The 16,217-nt window shown below is 42.7% G+C and overlaps 1 protein-coding gene across 3 annotated transcripts; it reads right to left on the reverse strand.

Annotated features, from left to right (window-relative positions):
• Nucleotides 1–864: 864 nt before the first annotated feature.
• atg10 (ATG10 autophagy related 10 homolog (S. cerevisiae)) lies at nucleotides 865–15,707 on the reverse strand. Of its 3 annotated transcripts, none has more exons than XM_076284544.1 (7): nucleotides 15,267–15,707; nucleotides 14,416–14,587; nucleotides 14,113–14,238; nucleotides 8,085–8,223; nucleotides 7,774–7,871; nucleotides 4,603–4,700; nucleotides 865–3,514 (listed from the first exon to the last, which is right to left on the reverse strand). In XM_076284544.1, exons 2-7 carry the CDS (start codon nucleotides 14,542–14,544, stop codon nucleotides 3,334–3,336), a joined length of 771 nt encoding a protein of 256 aa, XP_076140659.1. In that variant the 5' UTR covers nucleotides 14,545–14,587; nucleotides 15,267–15,707; the 3' UTR covers nucleotides 865–3,333. The 3 variants fall into 3 exon arrangements, with proteins under 3 accessions (XP_076140659.1, XP_076140657.1, XP_076140658.1); XM_076284542.1 differs by having other exon boundaries at nucleotides 14,416–14,591; XM_076284543.1 differs by lacking the exon at nucleotides 15,267–15,707 and adding an exon at nucleotides 14,969–15,185 and having other exon boundaries at nucleotides 14,416–14,591.
• Nucleotides 15,708–16,217: the final 510 nt, after the last annotated feature.

Below are 16,217 nucleotides of genomic sequence, written 5' to 3' on the forward strand. Positions count from 1 at the left end.
ATGCCCGTGTACCTGGAATACAAAAGACAAACAGGCCTCGACCTGAACAAAGCCCTCTCTTCCCTTCTGCCGCATCCAGCAGTCTAGGGGGAGAGATGTTCGTCTTAGGGTTTTGTGCCAATGTTCCTGATCTGAATTAGACTCCCTGTTAATGCATATGGGAGATGATTCTCTCTGGACGCTCTTGGACACGAGAGCGCTGTAATGCTCTGAGAACGGAGCAGTGGAAAATCAAACGCAGATGACTGGAGTCGGACGAGGCCGCGGGCTTACATCTTCAGAGATATGATGGGAGCACTGGCAGCAAAAAAAAAAACCCTAACAACAGAGACAGGACTTTGGACGGAGTTTCGGAGTTTATTACGATGTCCTGTCTAATCCCACAGACTAGGCAAAACAAGAGTCCCAATCTGACCTGACTTGAAGGATGCCGGTAATCAGGGGATGCACAACCTCCTGTTTGTCTCCAACGGCCAGAGAAAACACCGTCGGGAAACAGCAAACAACCTGGTTTGAATTACAGTTCAATCTCACACTCCAAAATCAACAGCAATTCTTAAACCAATTAAAACATTTTTATGTCCTTGGACAGTGGTTCCAATATCAACATATCCCTCCCATATTGACGTGTTTCCATCTAGTGGTGAACCTCAAAATGAGCTACAACTAAACATGCTTGTAAGGGAGCTCTTCTGCCAACAGATGTCAGTAGTGCTTTTTGTCATTTTCAACACAGCCCCCATTCAGTGGTGCTTTGGCTTACCCTGACATAAATGAAAACTAATCCCTTTGACTTTGAATAATAACGAATCTTTTCAAGCATTGGAGTAAGAAGTGTATCTGTTTATAAAAGAGATTCAAGGGTGCCAAAAAATGAGGTTTATTTGAGGTATAACAGCACTTGGCTTTATCATTCTTCAATTCTATCATTCTACAACTCTTCCATTTCACATTCAATAACAATGGTCTCTGATTCCTGCCGTTCTATTGCTCTCAAAAATCGGTCTTTGCACAGTAGTACAGGTGTTGCCCGGGATGCAAAGCTGTCTCATTTAAGCCCATCCACCCAAACAGCAGCCTGTCCAATAAGTACTGCAGCGCTGGGTAACAGCCTGACCCCCTTACCGATACAGATCTGTCCTCAGGAGAGAAGCCTGACCCATTTAGTCCTGCTGAGTGAGGACTTTCCCTGTTGGCACACTCCCTCCCTCCCCCAACCAACAAACCCCAACCAAACACACCAGCAGTCCACAACACAAATACACTTTCACATCCTCAACCAGTTTACATAGAACACTGCGGGGAGGATTCAACCACAACATTTTGCCTTTAATATTAGCTTTTCGAGCTTTCCCTTTAGAGGACATTTTTTTCCTACACAGAATGAAACTGATATAATTTGAGTGGGCTGATGGAATGATGTGCATTACTCAGTCTGTTCTTTTGAGGGTCAAATCACTATACCTGCTGATTGCTCTGTCCTTGTATATAGGTTTGCAAATGTGCTCAGATACTAGGATAGCAATTTGAAGGTATTTCCAGCATATTCCTGATGGTGGAACGAGAGCAGCTGCAAGAGAGGCGTCCATCTCCATCTTCAAGAAGCTCCTGAAGACCCAACTCTTCCAATAGTACCTCATTTCAACTAACTCATCCAATACACCATGCACTTCCTTCTACCACCTTCTACATACTTCTATTATGTCCTTTGACTAGTATTTAAACTCCTGTACTCTCATCCTCTGATAGTCTGGTGGCGGCTGTAAACGTAGTATTTGTTGTTACACTAAGGTCTCCTTTGCAATATAACTTGAATGCTAGTTCTTATGTCACTCTGAATAAAAGCATCAGCTAAATGAATCAACGCAAATACATACCGTTTCAAAAAACGCCAGAAACCTTGGGCCAGAACCATCAGGACTTTGAAAATCACCTATGAAAGGCAAGTTTTCCCTCAGCTCACTTCACTTCCCAATCTGTGAGGAGCTTTATTTTATGAGGTCATACTCAGATGAATCTACTCGTATATAAAAAAAAACATGATTTCTCCACACAAATCAAATGTCCAATGGCCTTGGCTCATGAGGCCACTATAGTCTTTGTGACTAGTAGGCTGATTTTCATCAAATTCTGTATTGTGAACGAGGCTTTGTTGAGGACTGTATCTGTTAAGTTTCACTGCTTTTGGCCAACGAGTGGCAGTAGTTGAAAAAAAAAAAAAACCCCTCATTATTCAAGCAAGAGAACCTTTTATAAAGTACAGTAGATCCCTACCTTTTCCCCAACATGTTTATGTCTCTGGCATTCATGTTCCATTTCATTTGGATCTGCTTACAGAATGTGGCTTCTCGCATGTTCTACTCTGCCTCACCATTTCTCCATCTTCATATTCAGTAAGAATGTTATTTATAGGTCTTCCTACACATTCATACTCCAATCATAAACACTGAAGAACATCCCTTCATTATTGTCAACATCAAAAGCTAACCTTCCCTCAAAATAACCAGCAGGAAAAAAAAACAAAAACAAGTGAGTCACAGGCACCTACACATAAGATGGCAGCTTCTGTCTCTCTCTCCCTGTCTCTCTCTCTCTCTCAGACCAAACAACCCACCCACAGATAAACAAAAACAAACAAGCCGTGCAATAACACATTGTGCCTCTGCTCCCATTCAGCCGGGCAGGGGCCTCTCATCTCTGCATGTGGGGAGGGGAGCATGTCGGAAGGCTAATCTGACCAGTCAGTCACACTGACAGGGGAACAGTGCCGACACCGTCACCACCACCACCGCAGTGAGCTGCTTCGCAGTGCTTGTTCACTCCTGACGCCGTGAAATGGGCTTCACCAGGAAACTGACGTTGTGCTTTTTTCCTGGGAAAAAGTGATGTCATTTGGAGCCCATTTGATGTCAAGTGAGGCACGTAATGGAGGAACACTCACTCCGAGGCAGCTCGCAGCGAGAGTGCGAGAGAGAGAGAGAGAGCGAGAAATCAATATGTTTATTACCCTTTAAAGAACAGACAGTAATCTGCCTTTGTAAGTCAATGTCAAGAGCATTAAAAGCACACCATGCTTAGCCACTGTGGCAAAATATCAACATGCTGATGTGATCTCCAGCCATTTAAAGTAGTCATCTTTTCTGTTTGAGACGACATGGTCGTGCAGGGTCGCCTCACAGACACACACGCCACAGCAGGGGGTAGCGCAGAGTCGACATCTTCTTCAGGGATGCAAGCAGGCAGCTTGTTTTGAGAGGCTCCATTCGTGTGAGCCCCATGTGGTGGCGGGGCCTGGGCTGTCACAGATGGCGTGGGAGAGACCGGGGGCTCGCTTCAGTCCGGGACAGATGTTGATGTTGATGCTGCTGCTGACACCGGTGTTGATGCTGGTGTTGCTACTGCTGCCACTGCCTTCGGTGCAGGCGTGCCCACTGCCAGTGCGTAGCTGAGTGGAACATCCAGTCCCACCACTGGTCCCACCACACTCAACCACGTCACAATGTAATTCACTCCCCTGTGGAGGAAGAGGAAGAAGAGGAAGTTTACACCTGCTGAGGGTGAAAGTTGTTCTCCCTGTTAGGTGGGGGGAGAGGGGCTTGTTCAAGACAAGCTGGAGGAGACATCAGGGAAGAACGCTGCCACTTTTCTAAAAAAAAAATTATGAAGCAGGAGGAGGCAGCATTTTAATCCGCTGCTATCTGGATTGATCTTTAAGGCCCAGTGATTTTTAGTGCACTTATAATGTGCTGCGTGAGGAAGCACTGACTTCTCTTCTGTCTGTGCTGGGTGCACAATGTGACTGCCTGAAAACCAAATGTTCCTGCTTATTTTTAGATTGCTCTTTGTGCTGCCTTCGTAGGAAGGGATTGGCATTTTCACCCAACACTGGCAGATGAAAACTGGGCAAACTCCAAGGCTCTGGCTGATTTAGAAACAAGAAATCTAATCCATCATATAATGAAGGGGAAATAGTGTTCAGTATATATTCAGTATTTTAAACACAGTGTTCATGATATACAGGGTAAATATCATGATATACAGGCTTAATATCTGTAAGAATGGTAATCTTTAAAACACCAAAACTTTCTAGTCTACATTTTTGTGACCACCAAAATTCACATTTGTTTGCAAAGACATTGGCAAATTTGTTCCATCAGCCTATAACATTAATTAATTTCATTCAAAGTCTGGTAATTTTACATTTTTAATGAGACAATGATCAATTGAAGAAACAGCTTTTTTTTACAGTGTGTGCCTAGTGGAAACAAAACATGAAACCAATAAATATTTCAATTTCAAACTTCTATTTGCCTAAGGAAAAAAAAGGGGGAAAGTATTTCTCACTGGCATTGCCTTTATCTATGAACACTGTCAAAAAATCCAATCGACTAGCACTGTTTTGAATAATAGTGGTTCCCTTCATTTCGTGTTTCTTGATTTGACTAAGTTCTGTCCAAACATTGGCACCCACTACAGAGAGGTCAGCTTGATCATTCTAATCTGGCCACCCCTGGAAAACTTGTTGTGAAGACGACCAAAATGAATGAATGGCGGCAGTTGAAGACAATCGTCGGTACAGCGAGGCGATGGCATCACACTTACTTCTGTTCGGCGCGTGCGGTCTCCAGCGCCGGCCTCATGAACTCCTCCGTCCGACACGGGTGCAGCATGAAGAACGGCTGACCAAGCAGTGGATGCTCCTGCGGTGACAAAGACAGGCAGTTACTGCAGACACGTACTGACAAACTGACATGCCGTCAGACACACAAGAGATGAGAATGGGAAGAAACATATAGACTGAGAGAGCCGAGAGATGGTGGGTGGAAGGGACAGAAGAGAGGGATAGCAAGGGAGATGGAGAGGACCAGGCGAACTCTGGTTAGCCATGAGACATGAGCTTTCTTCTGTGTGACTAGGAAGCATGTGATTAAGTTACTTTTTCAAAACAAGAATCCAATCTTTGCAATTTGTGTGAAACAGATGGTCTTCCATTCCCAAACACTTAGACTAAACCAAACCCTAATTGCACTTCATTAAAAAACACCCTAATTGCTCAGATGAATAAAATTCAAAGCTACCCCCCACCCCTACCAAAAAATGTATATCAAAGGACAGACTTCTAAAAGTGTCATTTTTTTAGTCTACCCAAATATATACAACTGGAGGCTAATTGTGTCCATATTGAATTGCTTGGGGCGACGCTGCGCTGTTTTCAGCTGGTATCCCATCATGCACTGGGGGGCAGTAAAGCACAATGAGGGAGCGAACCGCAGCGCCTGTGCCTAAGCACTACGACAGCACTTAACCTCCACAAAGCACTTCTCCTTCTACACAGAGCAACATACATACAGCACTTACGCTATGCCCTGACCTGACGTGAACGTGGATCGTTGCGGTTGAAAGGGAATGGGGAGACTGCACTGAAATGAACAATGGCTGTGTTGTGATTTTCTACCTGTCTGAGCTTTGGCTTACACTCAGCCTGGAAAAAGAAAAATCCATGACTAGCACAAGTCACTTTTGGTTACAGACGGCATTTAAATACACACAATCACTTAAAACATTCACTGTGAGAACATTAACATCACCCTGCACAGTGTGTACATCACACTAGGATGTCTTGAATGAATAATGTGATATGGTCACCTGCTGTGACACAATCTCAGACATGAATTCATCCTATGAGCATTCGCATTAGCAAAGCACAAACTGTTTGGAGTGCACCAGCTTTCAAGATGGCCCTCCTCCATTCCTTTCATGAGATATCTGCAAACAGTTTTAGCAGTTGGTAATTATAGCATGGCACCCCTTTGCCTGTAGTGCCTCGCAGCTTCTGAGTTGTAATGTAAAGACCTCTTGAAAGACTCCTCTCCCTTTCTCTCTCTTGTCACTCCGTACTCCCTCTCTAGTTGTGGCCCTGCCCCAAGACTTCCTGGACCACAGCTTAGGCAACAGAGATGACTTCAGTAATCCTTCAGGGAGGGGAGGAGAGAAGCAAACTGTTCCATGGCGACGGATTGCAGCCTTTCTGAAACCCACTCGGTTTCCCGTCTCAATCATGAGCGGGTCACGATGATTCATTCCCACTTATCGCTCTCTGTTCACGTTGATTTCTTTATTTATTTGGCGCGGAGGATTTGACCTTTGTGAGCATAAATGAATAGCATTGCCGGCGGCACAACACCACCTAATTCACAAAAGGACAGGGTGGAATTCTATTAATCTGAAGAGTAGAGTTGTCGTTGTCAATATCTCACTGCTCCGATTGTGGAGACGGTTGTTTTTGCCTTCACCGGGAACCAAGGAAACAGTGAAAGGCTTAAAATGCATGAAAACAGCTTGCACTCTTCAAATAAAAATGTGGCTGTATGCCTGCCTCCAGATAGACAGCTATCAACTACTGAATAAGACATGAAATATGAAAAAGGACATCTAATATTTTCCCCTACAGGTCCTAGCAAGCTGTTATGGCTGATGGGCACAAAGATAATGATTTCAAGCGTCATACTAATTTAGAGCACATATTTATTTTCCATCCTATAAAAGATAATTTTATGTAGATGGTACATTGTAACATTAGTGTCTCTGTGTATTTTTTCGGAAATAGGCTGTAACAAATCAAGTAAGAACACACCGTCTCCCTCTGAACTACTTTGGCAATGGCAAGATCCCATTTGTTACGGTGAGAAACCAATTTGAATTTAAGAAAACTGAGAACGACTGGAGGGGGGATGGGGATGAGTGCAAAGATAGAGAGGAGGAGGGGTGGGAGCGACAGAGAGAGAGGGAGAGAAAGAGAAACAGAAAGAAAAAGAGAGGGAGAGAGAGAGAGGGAGAGAGAGAGAGAGTTGGCGTCACACTTCGTAAACCCCTGGTGTGAGTCACCCATGTTTACCTGCGTCAGATGGCACAGTCCTCCACCCCCCCCCACCCTGCTCAGCCCTGTGACCCCACACCATAACACTGTTTTTTTTGCCACGCCGTCGCAGCAGCTTCCATTCTCCTGACATTTCCCCCTTGCCATCGCCCGGCTCTCCGCTGCTTTGTCTCGGCCCGGCCGCCCCTCTCCACTCCCGCCTCTAATAAAGCTCGCCGCTGACGTCACTCCTCTCCTAATTTCCATTCATATTTAATCAACCCGCCGGCACCACATTAGACTAAACCTACCATTTGTACACAGTGGGCCAAGAGACTGCAGTAGACAGGCTCCGATCATAATTTCCGATCATTATCAACTTTCAATTGTCATTCAGACTTTGTGCAATCAGTGTTCATGTCATCATGGACTGTATTTAGAACTGTCTGTGGCATCAAGGACTACATCAGTGCTCTTAAGGAGGATTGTGTGTGGAACTATAACTTTTCCAATTGGGATGATTAGATACTGCTCGACAAAAATAACTGCTCTCAGCAAATACAATTTTCGATCAGCCACAATTCAGATCTTTCAGGGAAGATATTCTCCACTGATACCAGAATAAGGCTTTAAGAAGAACCTACTGGAAACAAGAGACTCATTCTATGTGAACATTCATGGTCTCCACAGCAATATCTACAGAGAACCAGGAAACAGACCTCAGCACTACCAGCTGTATATATGAGTGACTCAATGTATACTCAATGTCACTGTGAATGAATGATGTTCTCCATATTTGAATGGAAAAGACCACTCTGTAAATCTAACGCTGATACCAGATGGCAGTACAAACACCAAAACATGGTTAGCACCAACATGAAATATTTTAAATAAACAATAAGAGGAAACCTACGAACCTGTTGGGTGATGGTGTCCCATGGACCTTGCCGTAGCCTCTGTTGGTAGTTGGGGTGGACATTATTCCACACCTCGTCTAATGACAGTGATCGTCCCTCTGTAAAAAAAAAAGTGAATGGTCTTCCATAGTCCATAAAATCCTTTGTGTAAACTGAACTGATGCTTGCTTACACCCTTTCCTCATCTGGATTCATGGTCATTCTGATGCAGTGTCTGACCACAAATAATTTGGCATGGCGGCTCAGCAGTGACTAATTTGGCCGTGAGGCTGGCCAGATTTTGAGACGAGGCCCATGGTCACGTACTGTACCTAGCGTGGACGCCCTGAAGTAGAGGACGGGGATCTGGTAGCTGCAGGAGTAGAGCACGTGGTACTCGTACCGCACCACAGGCTGGCCCTCAGCCACTGCTGTCTGCTCGCCTCCGGCCTCATCCTGATCACAACACAGCTGCAGGGGGATACACACGGTTGGACTTGACTTGTGTTGCACAACTTTGTGACTTTAGAAGTTTACACACACACACACACACACACACACACACACACACACACACACACACACACACACACACACACACACACACACACACACACACACACACACACACACACACACACACAGAGAGAGAGAGAGAGAGAGAGAGAGAGAGAGGGAGAGAGAGAGAGAGAAAGAAACACACACACAGACTTTTTTTTTTTAGAGAGAGTCAGTACTTTTTACAAATCATGAAACAATTCATGAAAAAAGGTCTTGTCAAGAGTTTGCATCAGAAACAATTATTTCCCATAGGTTGATTCTGGCATAAAAGAAAATCTGATGCTGGCGTGACACTCTGTTTTATGTTAAGACATCAATCATTCAGTCGCTTTGAGACCGATCACTTGATATGAATTGGTGGGAGTACCTCCAGTAAGCCCTACAGCCAAAGCTCATTCCTTCTCACTGAGACGAGGAGAAGAGGCAGACAGAATACAAAACTTCAAGCTCAACATCCACCTTCGGGCTATAGGCATCTTTAAAAATGAAATCAATGAGAGCAACTCATATTCACATCGCTTCGTGTCGGTTTCTGTTAAGTCCCAAACTTCTCTGTTTATTGCCTCCATCACTCATTCATTTTCTGACAGGACAGCCACAGGACCTGTATTCTGTACTGGTGCCAGATGAACACCTGAGGACCACAGCACAGGAAGCACAACATATATTCTGTACCTCCACTTACTGACTGTTTGGGTTTTATTTTCCTCTTATTTGTAAGTCCTCTTCAACAGACAAGATGGCAGACTATGCCCCCCCATGTACCACCACCATCCGACACATAATTAAAGGCTATAGATATAGGCTTAAGATTTAAAAAATTCAACACCTTTCCGACATTGCCCTTTTCATCTTGCGTACCCCCTAGTGGAAATTCGTGTACCACCGGTGGTACATGTACCACAGTTTGGGAATCCCTGTTTTAGGAGAAAACACAAAAGTTTTAAGTGGATAAGGCTATTTCACAGAGGGCAGGAGGCACAAGTCAACAAACGGCGGCTTAACACTGGGCTCATAAGCATGGGTTGCCATGTGCTTTTTCACATGTCGAACCACAGCTAGGAAAACTGAGTGCTCTTAAAGGAAGCAATATATTTGTTTCCACAGACACATGTTCTGATTTAATTAAAGACAGCGTGCTAGCAGCACTTCAAATGTGCACACACGCTGGTGTGTAGCTGCCGTCCTGCTTACGGAGGAGTCAGGGCTCCTAGTCTCTCCATGTATCTCTGTGCCGTCTCAGTACTCCTCCCACACACAGATAACATCTCCTCTTTCCTATACACGGGCAAAGCCCAGAAACAAACTACTAGTGTTTCACATCCGACGTCTGTCAAGACAGGAAGAATGGGACACAGGCACGTAAGCTATAAAAACAATGACATACTAGTGCTGCTCCCTCACCCCCCCTCACACACACACACACACACACACACACAAACACACACACACACACCCGCATACACCCACACACACCCCCACACACACACCATCCCCACCCCTTTTACATGGGCTCTGGCTTCCAGACCTCGTCTCAACTTCTCAGACCTCCCAACAGGATGTTCCATAGGGGACCAAAGCAGGCATTAGTCATGACTACACTTTTATTACAGAAACACATGAAAGAAGACCGACTGATGGAAACATGGTAAAGGCTATCAGAAATCACCACATTTGATTGTGTTGAAGGACAGAAATGGCAGTCTGCACAAACAACCCTTTTCACAAATGCCGATTTTGAAGCTCCATTCCAATGCAGTGACTTCATGGATCTATGAGAGGAGCCGAGGGGAGAAGTATACATGATGCGACTGCATTCACGAGAGGTCCACCTGCACACTGATCCTTTGCATAACTGACTCGTCCACTCGTTATCCTCGGCACTCTGGGAATTTGGCATTCAAATGTGAGGCAAAAATTCTAATCAGGCTGCTCTGACCTGACTATGTTGCTAACTCTGTGTTTAACATGGTGGCCATGGCACCAGAGGTCAAGTTCAATTAAAGGCTACTCATAGCCTCTCATGCATTATCTGCCTAGGCTCTCACAATCGGCTGTGGGGAAACATCTCATCAGACGTTTCCTGCACTCTACTCAACAAAAGAGTGTAATTTAAAAGGAAAAAGAAGGATGGGAGTTTTTCATTAATTTAAATACAAGCCTTAATTACAGGTTTAATTACCTCAGTAATTCTGTTTGTAGCCTCTGCATTGAATGGCTTAAAAACATCACAGTTTTTTGCATGCTTCTTTTAGAGTAGGTATAATGGGTGTTTTCAGGCAGACATGTTCAGGAATGATTGTAATGTCTTGGTTCATAGTGAAAATGAGCTTCTCAATATACAGCAACTGCACATAGAGAGTTTACATAGAGTGGCTTCTCTGTCTGGACATACTGATTTGCAGGTGATGACCTGTCCTCCTACAGGTGCCCAAAGACAAAGGCAAACATTCAAGACGAATAGTACAGATTCAGGCACGAAGCACTGAAAGGGTTAACCCTGATGGATTTTTGTTGAGTGAGACATTTATGCGCTGCCTCAAAGAATTCCTCCACCAAAACAGGAAGCCACAAAAAAGGCATTTGGCTTTCCTAATCTTCCCCACAGATCTTTTGGAAAATTGTTTTTTTCCCCCTCTCTCTCTCTTTCTCTTTCCTGGACAATGGCTAGGAGAGCTTTTTTGCCTGCTGCTGCCTTCAAGTTTGGAGTCCTTTTGAAGGTCAAACAATGTACTATGTACTTTTAGGAGAACGTTAAGTGGTGTGCTGAACATATTAAATTCAATTATATAAAACAGGTACTCAGGGAAGAAAAGCACAACCTGCCACTGAAAAGTGTTTGACCTTGACTCACACTTATTATTCAAGAGTTGAAGCACATCCGTTTTCACAGCGAGTCTGGAAGGCTTAGCTCAACAGATGTGATGTCTTCTTCAACACTGTGCCAGATGCACTGAAGAACTTGGCCAAAGGTTTCAAGATAAATAGACCAATTTTTCTGATGAAAGTAGCAATTATTATCTGACTCCTGAATCAATCAGAGGAGTGTATTTTCCATAAGGAATATGCTTTAGGACAAGGGCAATCAACTTCATGGACACTGGACGCTTCTTCCTGATAGCATGGTACCCTTCCTAAACTTGTTCAATACACATGTCAACACTAAAAAATATTGTTGAGAACCATATTGTTTTTTTATTTTATTTCAGGGGCAATATTCAGCTTTCTCTTTTGCTATCCTGCAATGGACATTTAAGCTGCTAAACTCTCAATGGCTTTAGAAAAGTAGCAAAAATGTTACAAGCTCTGTTGAAAAGAACTTTATACAATGGTTGTACAAGCTGTACAAACAGTTTATAAAGCACTTTGAGGGACTAGTCACTGAGCGTCCATTTGCTTGGCATCAACACCAAATTGCCATTTTTGGTGAAAAACACATCTGTGTCACTCAAGGCGGCAGCCTGCTAGACCTCTCTGAAATGTAGCTCCAATGTCATTGTTGATATTTTCAGGAGCAAACAACCATCAGTGAATACAATTCCCCTCACAACTTAGTCTATGAAAAAAGATTTAAGAAACCAGGAAGACAAACAATTCTGTAAGACTACAATGTTATACTGATTATGGCATCACTTTCAGAAAAGGTCAGGTTAATTTGAATAACAGAGCTTCATTAGACATTACACTGGATTTTACATTGCATTTTTAAATATTCAAATACTGTATATACCTAAGATAACACTAGTAAGTAGCAACTGGTAGTCATTAATTGTAAAGGCTTCATAAAACTAATGCCACGTCAATATTAGCCACAGCAAATATATTCTGTCACAGATGACACATGATGTCTCCTTTCATAGAGAAAGTTAAATGTCAAAACCAAGAATCACAGAGGGCGTTGGGCTCCCTCTCTATTCAAAAGCATCAAAACATCAAAAGCACAAAACTATACCTATGCCTCTCTCCAGCACTATCTGGTACATGTTGATAGCAATCTGCAAGCACCTTGATTTTGTTGCATGTTTAACTTTGATGCACTAAAACTCTAAAAACAGCAGCAACAAACAAGAACTACTTTTTTTAAAACTCCTTTCCTTTTTAAAATTCTATTGTAAGCAAATACAGTAAAAGCACAGTTTAATTGAAGTTCTACAATTGTTTTGTAAAAATGTCCATATGAAGACAGTGTATGAGCCAAGGTATATACAACTTATTTTCATTAGCCAGAGAAATTATTATATACAATTAGAAATGTGTGCAAATGAATACATGAAAAAAATCGATATGACTATGTTTTGATATGAACTTTCATTGCTATGATTTTTGATTTTATGCCTTCCCTCAACCAAATCTTCCTTCAAACAGCCGCTTTAATGCATTCTGTTCCTCTTTATGCAAATGCTCAATTTCTCTAAGGCTAGTATTTGTTTAGGAAGCAGCAGCATCGGGGCAGGCATAGTCCACTCAGACTGATTGACATTTCTCCTCCTCTCAATAGGTGCACTGGCTCTATTTGAAGTTTATGTCTGAAGCATTGAGGTGCTAATGGTGCACACTACATGGATGACATTACTGACTCACTGACTAACTACTGAAAACGTTGTGTGGAACTTATGGGAGTATTTCAGAATTCTTCTCAATGCTTAACACATTTCAGGTTGCTCATCCACATGGTAGACTGACGACCACCCAACAATTTGTGTGGCAGACACAATAATAAGTTGGTGAAACTGACTAAAAAGAATCTAGCAATAATAATAACAACAACAATAATAATAATAATAATAATAATAATAATAATAATAATAATTTTAAAATGAATCATTGTGATGTGTGGGATGGACCCTTTAAATGCACAATAGATTAACAGGTAGAGGCTGGAAAAACATCATAATGTTTTGCTCTACTGTGATTAATACAGCCAAATATGGAACATAGAATGGGAAAAGGAGCTGGCTCTTTTGTTCCGTGTGTGAGTGGAATGTAAATATCCAGGGGAGTCAAGTCATTTGCAATCTGCCGGAAGGCCACGCTAATGAAATGGGCGAGAAGGAAAAAAATAATCATTCACTAGGCACAACTTCCATTTAAAAATAAATAAAAAATGATAATGTGCTTCACGAAACAAGATTTCAGTAATGTTGCTGCTCATGTGCAGTAGCTAAGAGGCAATATGCAGATTTGCCCTTGTATGTTACAGCACAGAAAAACAAACTGAAATTAAAAGAAAAGATCAGGTGTGTGCAATCTCATGGATGTGTGTACCAGTAGACTGAGATGCCCACCTGGTCAAGTGAGAGAAAATGCCCACTCTAGTAAGGTTTTCAGAAGTTAACTGACCTCCATTGTAAATGGCAGGATTTAGTTAAAGTGTTTCCTTCAGGTAATTGATTCAGTGTGTGAGGGTAACACAAATCTATCCACCTCTCCCTCTCTGCCTTCCCCGCTCTCTTTGGGACACAAACACAAATTCAGTCTACAGATTGCCAAACAAAGTACCAAACCACATTCTAACATCAACTATACAAGGAACACAGAACACGGTCCTGTTATTATCATTACCTGATTCAATCATTTCAGGGTGCAAAAAGCAAATGCATGAAGACATTTAAGTGATCAAGTCCTACAGGACATGGCATCAATTTCTAGTGAAAACTGAACCAGAGCCTTTTCAAAGTTTTCTAACGCAAATTGAACCAGGGCCTTTTTTTCAAAGTTTTCTAGCGCAAATTGAACCAGGCCGGGCCTTTTCAACGTTTTTGGCATTTGATAGCCTACATGCATACAAGACTGCAGTACCTGTTCACTTTCCATCAGGGCATCACTGGCTTCCACTGGTTTGCTTTGGCTGCTCTGGTATGGCATACCACTGACTTGACAGGAAACCATCACTGTTTTTTTCATGTAGCCTTCGGCCTCTGACCCCTTAAAAAATAATTGACATGGACTCAAATGTAACTTTAGCATGCATACACAATTGTTCACTTTATATCTGGATGGTGCCTGACAATTATATGAATGCGTTATTGTCAATACATTTCTATCAATACTATTAAGACAATGAGGTGGGTGTATGAATAGAGGCTCTGGTTTAGAACATACATTGACTTCCTTCCAGGCCCATCCATCATTGAGGGAATGGGAATGCTCCAGGAAGAGTCCGCAGCTGAGACGGAAGGTCCTCTCATCCAGGTAACAGCTGGAACCTGGTAAGTCTGTGTCATCTGACATCCAGGAAACTCAGTTCTTCCAATCTCTTCCTCATGGAGTGTAGCTGTCTTTAGTCAAGTGCATAGTTCAAGGCCCACATCATAAAGTTGCAGAGCAAGAACCATTCAAAAAAAGTCAGTGTAAACTGTCAATCAATACTGTGATTCCTTATCAATGTCATATCTGTCATATATGTTTTTTATCTTATAAGTCTGGTCAAAAGACGGCACCTCATTGAAGTAGACTATGTAACTAAACATCAATTAACAGTTATTCTAGGTTTCATTCAACGCTGAGCATATATTTTCAGTTACATTGGTACAGCATGATTTCATGAGGCTATATGCTACAGAACTAATGTGAAAGGAGAAGTGATGTCTGGATTGTTATCACAAAGATCACGTAGGCAGGCAGACAATTCATGGCATTTTCATCATAGGCCTACCTAAGATGAGTATTTAATGTAATCTAAGCTGAGTTCGACGCATCTGAGGGGCCCCAAGTGCAAAACTACGGCGCGTAACCGCTGTTGGACAGCGTCTTGTGACAGCACAGAACCAACCATGTCCTGCAGAGTATGCCACGAATAGCAATGTATGCCACACATACAGCCTATGCCCAGTCTTGTTATCATATATTATCCCTGTTCTAAAACACGCTACGGATATAATTCCTCAGCTGAACACAGTACGAGTCTGCACGTCTAATTTTGTGAGTGTGAGAGCGCAGAACTCGTGTCTTACCGAGGCACTTCCGGGATCCAGCAAGAGGAGGGAGGTTGTTGGAACAGCGAATGTTATTCAGCACGGACGGTTTCAAGTTGCCCATTTCGAAAAAAAGAGAAAAGAACAGTGGAGGCTGTAAAACGGTAGAGGACAGACATCACTCTAACTTACTTGACTTGGCTTATCAAAGCCTGCGTATTGCATCTTTTCCAAATACGATGTTTATCCTAAACGGTTCCTAACGTGGCTAAATAAACAGGAGCTAGTGCATGTTGCTTAAACACGTTCGAAATGACAAATGAACTAATAATCAAACAAGTTTGTTGTTACAGTAACTCTCTAACCAAATAACCTTAGAGTTGGTTGCCTGATGGTTCATTTGATACAGTCTGGTTTAAAATAACACTGAACTACAAACTGCTATATGTTGTCAGTGCGATTGCAAGTGCACCACTGGGTTATCTATTTGATATTCTCAGACGAACTGGCCTATGACTAGGCAGACAATCAATGGCACTCTACCATTAAAAGGATAAAGAAAATGAGCCTAGCCATATATATCCATTTACCCAGAAATCCAGGGAGCTGGATGCCCCATGGGTACAATGAGCAATTTAGGCTACAGCCATGGCCTACCTGCCAAGAAGGTATTCACTGAGCCTAATACAGTTCAACAGGAGTATTCAAAGGCTTATAAACGCCTTCATAATGTATGGATTTGTAAACCTATTAAAGATGCTATAACCTACCTATTCTAAGTATGCAGGGATTATTATATGTCTATGAAATAGGCTACATCTCCAGGATTTTGAGGCTACATCTAGACATAGCCTATGCATGGCAAACTGGCTAAGCCCGGAAATTCCATTCCGTATTTTCCATCTCACCACACATTACACTTCTGTGATAGCAGAGGGTGGGTTTGCTTGCGAAGGGAACAGCCAGTTGTTCAAAATCCTTCTCCAACTG

Source organism: Alosa pseudoharengus, unplaced genomic scaffold (genome assembly GCF_046254945.1).
Source record: "Alosa pseudoharengus isolate Yale_2024_CS ecotype anadromous, Long Island Sound unplaced genomic scaffold, YU_APseudo_1.1 YU_APseudo_1.1_scf_14, whole genome shotgun sequence".
Lineage (NCBI taxonomy): Eukaryota > Metazoa > Chordata > Actinopteri > Clupeiformes > Clupeidae > Alosa > Alosa pseudoharengus.